Source organism: Pleuronectes platessa, chromosome 7 (genome assembly GCF_947347685.1).
Source record: "Pleuronectes platessa chromosome 7, fPlePla1.1, whole genome shotgun sequence".
Classification (NCBI taxonomy): Eukaryota; Metazoa; Chordata; class Actinopteri; order Pleuronectiformes; family Pleuronectidae; genus Pleuronectes; species Pleuronectes platessa.
Genome location: NC_070632.1, coordinates 24501692 through 24514487, shown reverse-complemented (window position 1 = coordinate 24514487; position 12796 = coordinate 24501692). Strand labels below are relative to the sequence as shown.

Genomic DNA, 12796 nt, shown 5'->3' with positions numbered 1-12796 from the left:
GGCTCTGTCGGGCTATTCCTAATCCAACAAGAGAGAGACAGCAATTATTCCTCTTCATGAGAGTAGACAGGCAGGCCGCTGGCCTCTTACCCTGATAGTGTTTGGCTGTAAGCGTCTGGGTCTCTTCCCTCTGCAGCTCTGCCTCTCACTCCTTTGTTTGGGGTTTTTTGCCCGGCTGATTCCCTTCACCTGTGAGGGACAATCAGAGCCACCTGGGAGGGGAGGAGTTCCCTATGATGATCCTCTGCATGGCGGTCCTCAGCCATGTGGGGCACTGCTCACCGGCTGGGTCCTCACAGTGTGTGTTCGTCTGTAGCAGTCCTGTTGAATCATAGTAACATTCAGCCGTTTTCAAATCCATATTGCCTGTGAGATTCCATGCCAGGTACTGTCATTTAATTACGGCACAAGGTGTTTATTAAAGCTTGAACATATTCAATTTTCCCTGGCTTCATCATTTATATGTTTGATACACAAAGGCAAAAAGTCCAATTATGAAATATGTTGAACTTTGACTCCAAGTTGCACTGACATTTCTTAAGAAAATGGTCACACTCACAGATTGCATTTTCAGTTGTAGCTGAGATGTGATTAACATGTGAAACATGTCCACATGTGGTTGACTAGTGTTGTGTCGTTCGTGAACGATTCGTTCGTTTGGAACGAATCCTTACAAGTACTCGGGGGTAACGAGTCCTCTCAAAGAGAGATTCGTTCATTTTCTCGTGGCCGCGCATCGGGACTGTTGCATAGGCTGATGCAGATCACGTGAAAAAGGATCCAAAGACTCGTATCCGGCAGATGAACGAATCATTGATTCGAAGACTCTGTTGGCAGATGAAGGAATCATTGATCTGAAGATACGGTCGGGAGGTGAACGATTCGTTCATCTGCCGGGTACGAGTCTTTGGATCTTTTTCCACGTGACCAGGATTTGTTTACCTCGTTCACTTTCGCTTGACAAGGTTTAGTAAGACATGAATGATCTTCGTTCACAAGTAATAATTACAGGTTTCGTTATTTTAATTTTTTTGTACTTTACTTACAGTTCAGTGCAGCGTAATTGTTTGTAATTTTAACTTTTTTGTACTTTTTGAAGCGTAAAGGCCGGCGCATGCTTCTGCGTTTTCACGGGCCCGCAAGCGCAAGAGCCCTTCCGTGCTTATGTATCTCTTCTTACGTGCTTACGTGCGTCGCCCAATTTTTCTAACTATACGACACAGCGACGCGAGCCTCACGCAGCCCGCAAGGCTTGTGATTGGTCTGCCTACTACATCCCGTCCGGAGTCTAGTTTCTGGTTTCATGTCCCATAATACCGGCAGATATCACGGAAGATTTAGAAGAACGAATATGGACCAAATACAAGAGCACTTGGCAGAAGAGATCCGATAGTATGATCGCTTGTATAACCCGTCACTGACTGGCGGATTTGTTAGGCCTGTTTTAGGGGGGCTGAAGCTGAAGCCCCCCTAAAACAGCTCTAGTATCAACTCTATTATCTCTCTAGTATCAACTCTAGTATTTTAAAACAATATCAGTGGCTATAGAATGTTGTTGTTTATAATCAGTTTCATATTTGTGTTGTCAAATTTCACAATGACCCTGAAATTCTGTCTTTTCTGTTATCTTATACTGAATGAATGCAAGCAAAGATACAGAGAAAAATCACACTCTTTCTGATTGAACCAATCTATGAACTGTATGAAACATGGATATCCGCAGCCCCAAATGAGCCTCTGAATGTTTGCGCTGCGCGCGCAAACATTCAGCATCCTTAGGAGCCAAGCCCCCCCTTTCTTTCAATCCTAGAAACGCCCCTGAGCACAGTACTTGCTGCAACCAAATGTTATGTATCATAGGTGAAGTGTGCTGCAGGGGCTGGTGTTAAAGTGTGCAGTCAAGCCATTTAACCACGTGTAACCCACATGGGTACCAGACCCATGTATGTCATTTAGAGAGAATTTACCGGGCCCCACCACAAGGTGGCGCGCTAGCCCTGCATTCATGGTCACGACCACAGAGCGCCTGGGTATGAAACGTGATGTAAACCTCATAAATTAATGATTAATCCCCACGTAGTATATTGATAAATCTCTTGTTTATTAGGAGAGAGCTTTGTGTGTTGTGAGAGAGAGAGAGCGGAGCTGCTTCGGCCGTGTAAGCCTCTGTTGGACTCCGGTAAGAGCATTGCTACATGCTAAGAGGCTAAGCCTCGTTATTAGCTTGTTGATGTTAGCTCAGATGAACATGCTGCTTACTGAGATATTTTTGTAAAGCCAATCGGAGTTAAAGGAATGTTTCCAAATGTTTTAACCCACCGTGGTACTATTGTATCATTCTGATATGTGGAAAATGACTTTTAAAAGATCGCTAGCTACCACGCTAACGCTAGTCGCGGTTAGCATTGCTAAGCTAGCTCAGAATGTGTACGTCGCCATTTACAATGATTGGGACAATGTACTGCATTTTGATATGTATATGCAGAGAATCCGAGTAAGTGTAGTAGAAGTCATGTGATGAATATGGATAATTGAAATCTATTTTCTGCACCATGCGTGTAGATAGTTTTTTTGCTAGATCAGGGATTGATCGGTATTCTGAACCTTTGGTGGTTCAGTTGCGAGCCAGGCGATTGACAGCGGACGGAGATCGGGATCCACTCCGAAGACCAAAGACATCTACTCACTTTCCTTTGATACAGATAAGAACGTTCACCATAAAACCTACCCGGGTAGTAGAACGAACACAGGGTTGAAACCCCATCTTCGGATATAGAAGAAAGGACACTTTTCTTTGAACTTTATTTTAATATTTTATTTTTTTATTTGATTGAAAGAGCTCTATTTTTGTTTTTTTTTCCTAATTCCATGCACTGCAAAATAATAATTGCTTGTGAGGCAATAAATGATCACTGTTCAACTTCCAGTCAGAGTCCAGCTTTCTGAACCTAGGGGAATGTGGGTTGCTTTCTTCCATTAAGGTTAAAGGCGCTACACACGCATCTACACAAGACCCATTTCAGACATACATTTTTACCCTGACTCTGATGCATATTTGCTGAAAACATTAATCTCCAATTATGATGACCAACCCTTCACCCAGGGGCGTTTCTAGGATTGAAAGAAAGGGGGGGCTTAGCCCCTAAGGATGCTGAATGTTTGCGCGCGGGCTCATTTGGGGCTGCGGATATCTATGTTTCATACAGGTCATAGATTGGTTCAATCAGAAAGAGTCCGATTTTTCTCTGGATTTTTGCTTGCATTCAGTATAAGATAACAGAAGAGACAGAATTTCAGGGTCATTGTGAAATTTGACAACACAAATTGTTTGAGACATTTTCTAACAAAATAGCTAGCTAGCTAGCTTAGTGTTAACATAGCTCATTACAATATTCCCCTTCATTTGCCTCAAGTAAACCTAAATTTAAGCAGGTAACAATCGTTAACAACTACAGATCCGTGCATCATTTACTATGAGCTAAACTCCTTGGCTGTAATCCTGCTGTCTTGATGAGAGACATTACTTGGCAGAGTGAGAAAGCCAGCGCAGCAGCGATGCAGACTCCCCAAGGTCCTAGTGCCCGGTCTTTTATTGTTAAGTATGATGAGAGGCTATTGGATTGTAACTTGAAGGGGGAGAAAACATACAAACCAGAAACGCACTCACATATGTAGCATGTTATAAATAACTTGTCCATGTGTAAAACAATAGTTTAATTAAAAAAACTAAAAACAAAAACAAAATCACAATTATCATTTGGGGGGGGCTGAAGAACATTTTAGGGGGGCTTCAGCCCCTCTAAAACAGGCCTAACGACGCCCCTGCCTTCACCCCACCTTACCCCAAAGCTCTTACACTTGCTCACATGGGAGCAGGAATTCAAACAACTGACGATTTCTCTCGTCAAATGGAGAAATAAATAGCATCATAACTCAGGTATGCCACTGCCGAACCCTTGATTTGGAACATGCCATTTTACTGACACACCTAAATGGAAAGGATCCATTAATTACACCTTCCTGGCAAAAGACAAGTCAAAATGTCTGCAGTGAGAGAAGCCTGTTGAGAATTAAAAGTTCTTCTAAAACCAGCAAGACCTGGTTAGCAAATATAAAACCCCAAAACTGAAATAACCCTCAATGGTTTATCAAAATGGTAGTTTCTGATAGGGGTACTGATATAAAACACTTACTGTAACCAGCATAAAAATGCACAGTGAAATCGGGGCTGTGGTTGGGTCTGATATGTTTTTCACTTCAATTATGGAGGTAATGTTTTCAACCCAGTCCATTGGTTGGTTGTTTTGTTTGTTTGTAAACAAGATTACACAAAAACAACTAAACAAAACTTGTTCAATGTCAATTTTATTTATATAGCACATGTAAGACAAGTTGACCAAAGAGCTTCACAAAGTATTAGGTACAAGAAGAAGACAGCAACATGCAATACATCAGAATAGCAGTAGTTCAAATGAAATAAGCTATAAGAAAATAGAATAATATTAAATAATATAAAATGAAATCGGTGGAAGGGCCAGGGAAGAAATCAGGCCATCCTCTAATATTGTGAGGATTTTCAACATTTGAACTGTTTTCCCTTGGGAATAATTCCCAGATCTTGATGAAAGCAATCAGACATATTAAGAGAACTGATATCTATGACTCTGACATTTGGTGAAGCTTGATTGGATTAATGGGGACTGTTGGGCCTTGGCAGGATTATATGCTCTACTGCTGGCCATTCTAGTTCTATTGCTTTCAGACTCGTCTCTGACATGTAATTAGCGATGCACCGATATGGAAATTCTTGGCCGATACGATACCGATATTTAAAATAACAATCTGGCCGATAGCCGATACCGATACCGATATTTGTTTATTTTCTTTTTGTTGTTATTCATTCACCCTTTTGTGCCAGAAAAATAATTATAATAAACATATTTTGGTCAAAATACCACAAGGATTATTTAAAACAGCACCTTTTTAACCTGTCTAAAACAGCCCTGTTAAAGTATCATTATAGAGAACGCTCTTCTCATTCTTTTACGGTAGCAGTATTGCCCGTTTATTAGAGGTGTTACGGCTTCTGTGTGTACGACGTATGTTGTCAATTCCCTTGTTACCTGTGCATGAGACGGATGAATAGAGCCGGTGCACATGAGAATAAAGTACTTAAACAGACGCTACGCTCATACTTTTTACGCCAAGTTACACTGCGTGAGTCAAGATAACTTAACAAGCCCTCCTCAATTTTACCTGTTTTGAGTGTCGGGCAGAAATCACATCGCGTCAACACCCACCGTGGCCCTTCCCGATGCTTGTTTTAATTAAACAGTCGGATTCCCCTGGTCCACACCAGTTCTCAGTCAGCTGCTAGGCGCCAGCCGGAGGGTTCCCCCAGCGGTCGCCGTAGCTGAGGTGATCCGCGAGAAGGGCCCGACACGCGTCCAGAGTCGCCGCCGCCGACCGCCGTACCCGGTCCCCTCCAACGGCCCGCCTTCCGCGCCGGCGATGGACACCGCCCCACGGTCCAAGAGAAAGAAAGCCCCCGCACCAGTAACGCCGTGAGGTGCCACCGGATGAGGACCTCCCGGTGCCGCACACTGAGCCTCCGGCGGCGCGGAGAGGAGGGCGACTGCTCCCCCAGCCGCGGCACGTGCCCAGCGGTTTTACAACAAATATGAACATCCGCCAATGATATCGGTGAAAGTCAAGTTTATTACCGATAAGCCGATATCAGTAAACGAGGCGAATATCGGCTGCTACCGATGTTCGGCCGATAAATCGGTGCATCCCTACATGTAATTGTTATTGATGTGGACTGGTCTTGGTCTTGTAGGCATTTTTACACTGACTTATCATGGGAACTAATTAGTTATCATGTCACAGTTTTTACTTTAGTTCTCACTGGGTCCTAATTAATGACCAACTCTTAGGACAGACTTTCATATTTAGCTTGATTTAATCTCCTATAGAATTCTATTTTGTTTGCATAGTTGAAATAACGATATTAGCAGTTAATGCCACATTAGGGAACAATTTCTGTGTGAGTGATTGAAGGTCTAGAGTCTAGACCTTATCTCCCTCTTGAAAGAAATCTCTAAAATACTAGAACTTGTGATTTGATCAAATGCTGATTAATTACCTATGAATAATTATGTTTTTTGACTCTCCTCACAAGTTAAACCCAAATCTGTTTGATCTCGATCGTTTGGGAGAGTTTTGGGGAACAGGTCCCCCCTGCATAGCACTGACAGGTGAAGTTTCCAGCCCAGGCATCGAGGTCGGCTGAGGAGGGTAGACCAATCGCCACGTACTTCCTGTTGGACCGCAGGAGGCGGAAGTAGGTGGGGTTCAGGTGCAGATACTGGGAGGAGTTGTAGTCCTTCCTGACACAGCGGCCTTTCCCCTGGCAAAGGAGCTCGCTGCAGAGCATGGTGGCCGCCGTCACATTAGCAATGTACGGGTTCAAGGTAGACGTCAGGTACTCGGACAGAGACTCACAGGCAACCTGCAGGAGGGGGTGGGGTTTACACATCAGACTCAGGTATATAAGGACAGAGGGAAAAGGACATTTAGAGGTTTGGATTAGTCCTTAAACCATTAATTAATCCATGCATGTATGATATAAAACCAAAGTATTTTGTTATCATTTTCAAACAGATTTTCTGAATACATGTTATCAAATATTTAACTTAAATGTGACTATAGGTCGGCGCATGCTTCTGCAACTGCGTCTGTGGGACTCGTCATTCATGCTTCTCCAAGCGTTGCGGTGGAGTAACATTTTTTGTTGAAGACGAACTTAGAGACGCCTTCTTTGTGTGTGGCAATCGTTGTCAACTGTTTATTTACATCGCCACTGCTGCTTCTCATAACCTTTTTCTGGCGGACAAATCCGCCAGTCAGATACGGGTTATACAAGTGGTCATACTTTCTTATCTCTTCTGCCAAATGCTCTTCTATTTGGTCCATATTCGTTCTTCTAAATCTTCTGTGGTTTCTGCCGGTATTATGGGGCATGAAACCGGAAATGTGACTCCGGAAAGGATGTAGTTAGCAGATCAATCACAGCCTTTTGTGCTGCGTGAGGCTTGCAGAGCTTTGCCGTATAGTTAGAAAAATTGGGCGACACACGCAAGCACGTAAGAAGGGTTACGTAAGCACGTAAGGGGCCCGGAAGGGCTCTTGCCTTTGCGGGCCCCTGAAAACGCAGAAGCATGCGCCGGCCTTAAAAGATGAGCAGAAGTTGCACTGAAAGTTAAAGTACCAGTGGTGTCACCGCAGAAATGTAAAAATTTGTTGTCCTGCTTAAAAGAATAGATTTGTTATGTTTTATCCATTTCAATTACAACAAGCTCATTTCTAGATCTGAAAATGTATTTGACCATAAATACTTATTCAGCTTGATTGTAATAGAAAAGTATTATTGGCTAAAGCAAGTATTAAAAACGTTAGACTATAATGTTTGTGTGAAAGCTGATAGTGAACGTTGACAGCTCAGATAAACACCCCAGCATTACTTGAGATGGATATAGCTGGAGGCTGAAATGTGAAAGTGTTAAATTCCGTCTGTAGCTGAAAGTATGTTGAAGTAATTGAAGTTCACAGTTAGGAAGGTTAAGAGGATTTGAAGATTCCATCATTCAATTTTGAGATGTTAAGTTAACAAAGTTAACGTGTGTGTTTGTGTGTGTGTCTGTGTGTTACAGATTGCATGTCCACATTTGTGTAATATGTTTAAGAAATGGGAGAGGTCACATAGCATTGAAGGTCATGAAGCAGCTTTTATTGCTCAGGGGTCTGAAATACAAACCACTGAGCCCTTTGCTGAAATATGTCCACTGTGTACAAGAACGACAAAGTTCCCTTCATTCTGGTGAGAAAAGGTTGTGCTGATTCATCATTCACACTAATTACAAATAAATAATTCTTTGGCACGTCTGTCGGCAGAGATAACGAATACTTCAGTGTCACAGCTCCTAGTTCCTCTTTCCTCCTGAAAGAGGAAACAAGGTCAGTTTGTTTCTTTGCAGATGAAAGCCTGGTCATCTTTGTTCCCCTTTTCATATCTGTGAACTTTGTTATCACTGCTGCAAACATATTCAGAGACATGTCTTCAGCTGATGTGATGATGTCTAGGTTTTCTCTACTTTAGCGAGAAAATATGAAAAGCAATCAAATGGTTTTCACAAATACTTTTTGTAAATGTATGTATATTTATGATCGCGTATGAATCTTGCTCTAAAGTTTACAGACTTGAACTCCCTTGTTTGACTGAGAGGAGACCAGTACAACCATTGATTGAACTTGACAAAGCAGTGGTTACCTTGTTGTTGTAGTCTTTGGATCCTCCCCACATTATGACCCCTGAAGCCCCCAGAGCTGCAGACTCTCCCACGGTGCTCACCAGGTCTCTCTGAAAGAGGAATAAACACAAAGGACACTCAGAACTAATACAAATCCATCCATCCATCATCTTATCCTTATTAGGTTTGCTGGGGGAACTGGAGCAAAACTAACAATCAACTGTTTTTAATGCATTTCTTTTCTTCCATAAAAATTCACTTTCAACCTGGAGAATTCCATGTGGTGATGCTGCTAAATACACACTAACACACTCACACATTCAGAATCCTTATGTTGGGAAACATACATTTATGGAACATTATCATTCCATACATTAACACATACAGTAGCATGGGCAGTGCATCGCTCTTACTTCAATATATAACAAAGGGAAATACCTATATCACAGATTTTTTACAGCTTTAAGAAAACTACAACAGTTCTGTATTGAGCCAAAATTAACAAAGTGGGAATCCAATCAAACTAAACAGCTGATAATGTGTGATACATCTGACATATTAGAAGTCCCTGATCACATCAAAATGGAAGAACCAAGTGATGCCAACTGCATAATCACCCTCAGGTTAGTTTACCAGCTACTCAAGCAAATTTAAAGGAATCTGACTGTCTCACCAAGCTCTCTAACTTCTGGGTCTGATCCCTGTACAGTGGCCTAGAGTAGACGTAGATTGGCACTGTATACGGACGTTTGGGCAGCATTGCCACCCTCATCGCCTCATGGACACGGTTGCGGACGTAAAGTGCCGCCTCGGGAGAGTTCTTCAGAGTCGAGTGGAGGTAGATGGAGGGAAATAGGGCAGTGCTGCGCTCCCACAGCCATAGCATCTGGTTATTTTGCTTCTGAGTCTTCGCAGAGCACTCTCCTGTGTAATGAGACTTCTTCCAGTCGTAGTTGTAGCAGTCAGGAAACAAGTAGTAGCCCCAGCGGCGGTTCGGGCGCTCACCGATGCCGAGACTGATGGTCCTCTCCATAAAGTACCGGCTGGCATGCTGGAATTGTTTCTTGGCTACTTTGGAAATTTGCTGTGTTGATAAAAATGGGGCCATCTGCAGGGCATGAGTGATAGAAAGTTTCTGGTAAATACGTTTCGATCCCCAATTTTGGTCCCACAGGGGGCGCCAGGACTCCCAATCAATGACAGCCAGTCCAGGAGAAGAATCTCGGTAGATGTTATGGTCTATCTGACTCCGGGCCTTGGCTAGATGTTCTGTCAGGTTGCCGTTTTGGGGGATTCCACCTCTGTAGATCTTGCGTTTAACGGTGTTGACTTTAGGGTAGAGGCCAAGATGGTCTTCATAGAAGATGGTGAGGAATTGACCAGGCTTGGATACGGTTGTGGTCATTGCCTGGAAGGCTGCTGTGTCCAGGGGGATGTCAAGTTGTCGGCAATGCTCAGTAGGGGCGTTCCATATAGCTACAAAGGGGTGGTCATGGACGAGTGGCGGCTCGGTAGCTGGGAGGGCAAGGATGGTGGTGAGAGATCCAATGATACAGAGGGCGGTGCAGCCCAGAAAGGGCATGGCCATCATGTCGGCTGTGGAGAAAGAGAAGAAACAACAGAAAAACGAATAATTTGCAAGAGACCATCTCAAACCATTAGGAGCAAGTCTTTACCGGTCTGGCATTATAATTCCCCTTCCTATTAGTAAACATACTATTACCTTAAATGCAGAAAGTGTATACATACCCTGGTTGTACCTTTTTATGGTGGATTTAAATTCACAGAATTTGACCAAACCATGATTTAATCTCAATAAATATATTTGATTTGTCTAAAGACCTTTAACAGGTCCATGTGATCACGCTGTATGAGATGGGTCTAATTAATCTTGATCTTAGTGTCTGACAGACTGTGCGGTATCTGGTTTAAGCCATGTCCACTTACCAGTAAAATAAAAACATACATGTGAGACGAGTCATCAACTTAAAAAAACGAGCTACGGTGCAGGGCTATTGCTTTTCATCTTACTTAAATCAAAAGTTTTTTTTGTCAACCACAGAAATACACTGAGTTGGTATGTGTGTCTGTCATAGTCCCATGGTACCAAGTTGATCCAAAGTTTCTGATTATGACGATCATGATGAATTGTGAACTAGCCCATTTTACATTTACCCTCACACTTTTTTTTAAATATCCCGATTATTCGCAGATAATTTTAACATCCAAACTTTTATCACTTAACTTCTAATTAATAGCTTTTTCAGCTAATTACCAGCTAACCATTTTTAGGCCTATATAATAAACATTTTGCAGAAAAGAAGCTGGTAAATATGAGACCTGAAACAAAGCATTGCCGAATGTTTTAATTCCACAGTGGCCTTTAATTCATTGCATTGTTAGATTATAGGTCTTATTACACGTGACTTTGTTTCAGTTGAGTTTTCAGTTGTACCATATGAAATTACTCTGAGAAACAATAATAAACAAACTGAGGAAATAATTTGTTTGGGAGATGATAAAACCATATGCAATTTTATTATCTTGCAACTTTGAGCTTCTCTGAGGTCAAAACTCCACTGACTAGAGAAAAAGTATCTGTGTAAAGTATAAATATGGTTTCATTTGGAGCTATTGCTCATTACCCAAAGACTTAATTTGTTATAGAAATAGGGTCGTGTCTTCATTATCACATCACAAACCTCCTTAAATAAATATTATCAAACTTTAATACAAAATCAATCTAAAAGTTGACTGTTGCTTCAACATCATCACAAACTGTATCGCTGGGGCCACACTGCTTCGTCAAAGCTGTTAAGATCATTGATTTCACATTATTTCAAAGTGTTCATTAAAACCTCCTGTATCTTTGATGATATAGGTGAAATCTGGATTATAAATAGTTTTGCCACATTTCATCGGCTCCTACCTGCTGCTCTCTTCAGTGGTCCGTGAAGGATTGTTCTCGGTTTCTGAACTTCTCTGTGTCTGATTGCTGATTCATGTGTCAGAGAAAAGTTTCTTCACTCTGATCGATGGTTATCTGATTTCCTGACATTCAGGCCTGCACCCATTGTTCAGTCTGTTGTTGAATGAGTTGGTGATTCAGGTGTCAGCTGTACGCTGTCAGGCTGTTGTATTAAAGCCTCTATTTGTGATCTTACATGTTTTATTGTGTTTAATTAAATAATACAAATTACAGACAGATAGCACTTTTTTATCACTGGTAGCTATCAGTAGCTGATCAATTTTGTGACACTCACCAATTAAAGTGGGCAGTTATTAGCAAAAACACGTACAACAATGTCATTAAGGAAACAACATGGACTATAGTTAGGCTTGGCAATATTTCACCTCATCATAGATATCTACTGTGGTTGGAGAGATTGCATTTCTGTTTGTTGTGTTTATATTGTGCTTTTGAGTAGAGGTCTGGACCTCACTGAGTCTTAGGTCCCATGGTTCAGGTGGACCTAAAAAGATTACTGCTCAGTCGTGTTCTATTACCACGGTCCTGGGTCTGTTGAACATGTGTAATAACCTGAGAAGACCCAGTCCTGGCTGCGACAGACAGCATTGAAGAAAGTCCTGTGTGTGTGTGCGTATAGCGTGCTTGTTAGTGAGTGTTTGTGTTTTGTACCCTGCAGTATTGTAGGATGAGAAAGTGCAGCAAAAGAAGAGTTCAAACGTCTGGAGAAAGGCAAATAGTCAAAGCTATCTTTGATATACACCAACAAAAATACAAAGCTGATTGCAAACGAGTTGTGTTGTTCCTCCATCACTTTGAAAATAAATGGACCTTTAATCTGAAGTCACTTGTGGATTACGTTTGCCATGCTGCTACTCCAATCAGCAAAATAAACAGAAAATCTGGATGTCCTTTCTAATGTTAACTTCAGATCGTGTCTGGTTGGGCTTGGGTCCAGTGTTCTCAGTTCTACACAGGTTGGGGCCCCATCTTTCAAATGATAGACAGTGATGGACCAAAATTGGGAGGAACATTTCCTGGTCTTTTCAGGTTTGGGCTCAACTCGTTCAGAACTCTACTACTGAGTTTCACAAAACATCAAGTAAATTGATGAAATAACAGTATAATAGTGGCCTCTTCTTTACATGCAGTCATCTTAAATAAGCCTTATGCTTAACACACATTTTCATCTTGCAGTAGTGTGGTCTGAGTGCAAGGCCTTGCAGGACTTCAGTTTATGTTTAGTAATTCAGTGGTCATTTAAAATTCAATTGATTCTATTTGGCTGACTTAGTTGATGATTTCAGTTTGCATTTAAAATGTTTGGTATTTTGATAATTATAAAAGATTCTTCAATATTTTGATTATACACAAATTACTAAAAGCTGTATGGGCATTGCAAGAAACTCAGGACTCAATTGAGCTTTATTCTGATTTTGTAGTCTAAAATTGTATTTGATTTACATATTTATGATGTATGTCGATTGGCAAAACCTGCTGTGGTGTTCTTAGCCTTTAT

At 41.6% G+C, this 12796-nt stretch overlaps 1 protein-coding gene across 1 annotated transcript; it reads right to left on the bottom strand.

Annotated features, from left to right (window-relative positions):
* Positions 1-5637: 5637 nt before the first annotated feature.
* On the bottom strand, positions 5638-11373 carry LOC128444354 (hyaluronidase-5). The gene is made up of 4 exons (XM_053426803.1): positions 11239-11373; positions 8983-9905; positions 8330-8419; positions 5638-6511 (listed from the first exon to the last, which is right to left on the bottom strand). The coding sequence occupies exons 2-4, from the start codon at positions 9898-9900 to the stop codon at positions 6182-6184; spliced, it is 1338 nt and encodes a 445-aa protein (XP_053282778.1). The 5' UTR covers positions 9901-9905; positions 11239-11373; the 3' UTR covers positions 5638-6181.
* Positions 11374-12796: the final 1423 nt, after the last annotated feature.

Bases quoted from the DNA above. Each gene is read 5' to 3' on its own strand.
- LOC128444354 (XM_053426803.1), bottom strand. From the start codon at position 9,900: ATGATGGCCATGCCCTTTCTGGGCTGCACCGCCCTCTGTATCATTGGA. The intron at 8,420-8,982 runs GTGAGACAGTCA...TTCCTCTTTCAG, and splicing joins CCCAGAAGTTAGAGAGCTTG to AGAGACCTGGTGAGCACCGT. The intron at 6,512-8,329 runs GTAACCACTGCT...CCCCTCCTGCAG, and splicing joins CCAAAGACTACAACAACAAG to GTTGCCTGTGAGTCTCTGTC.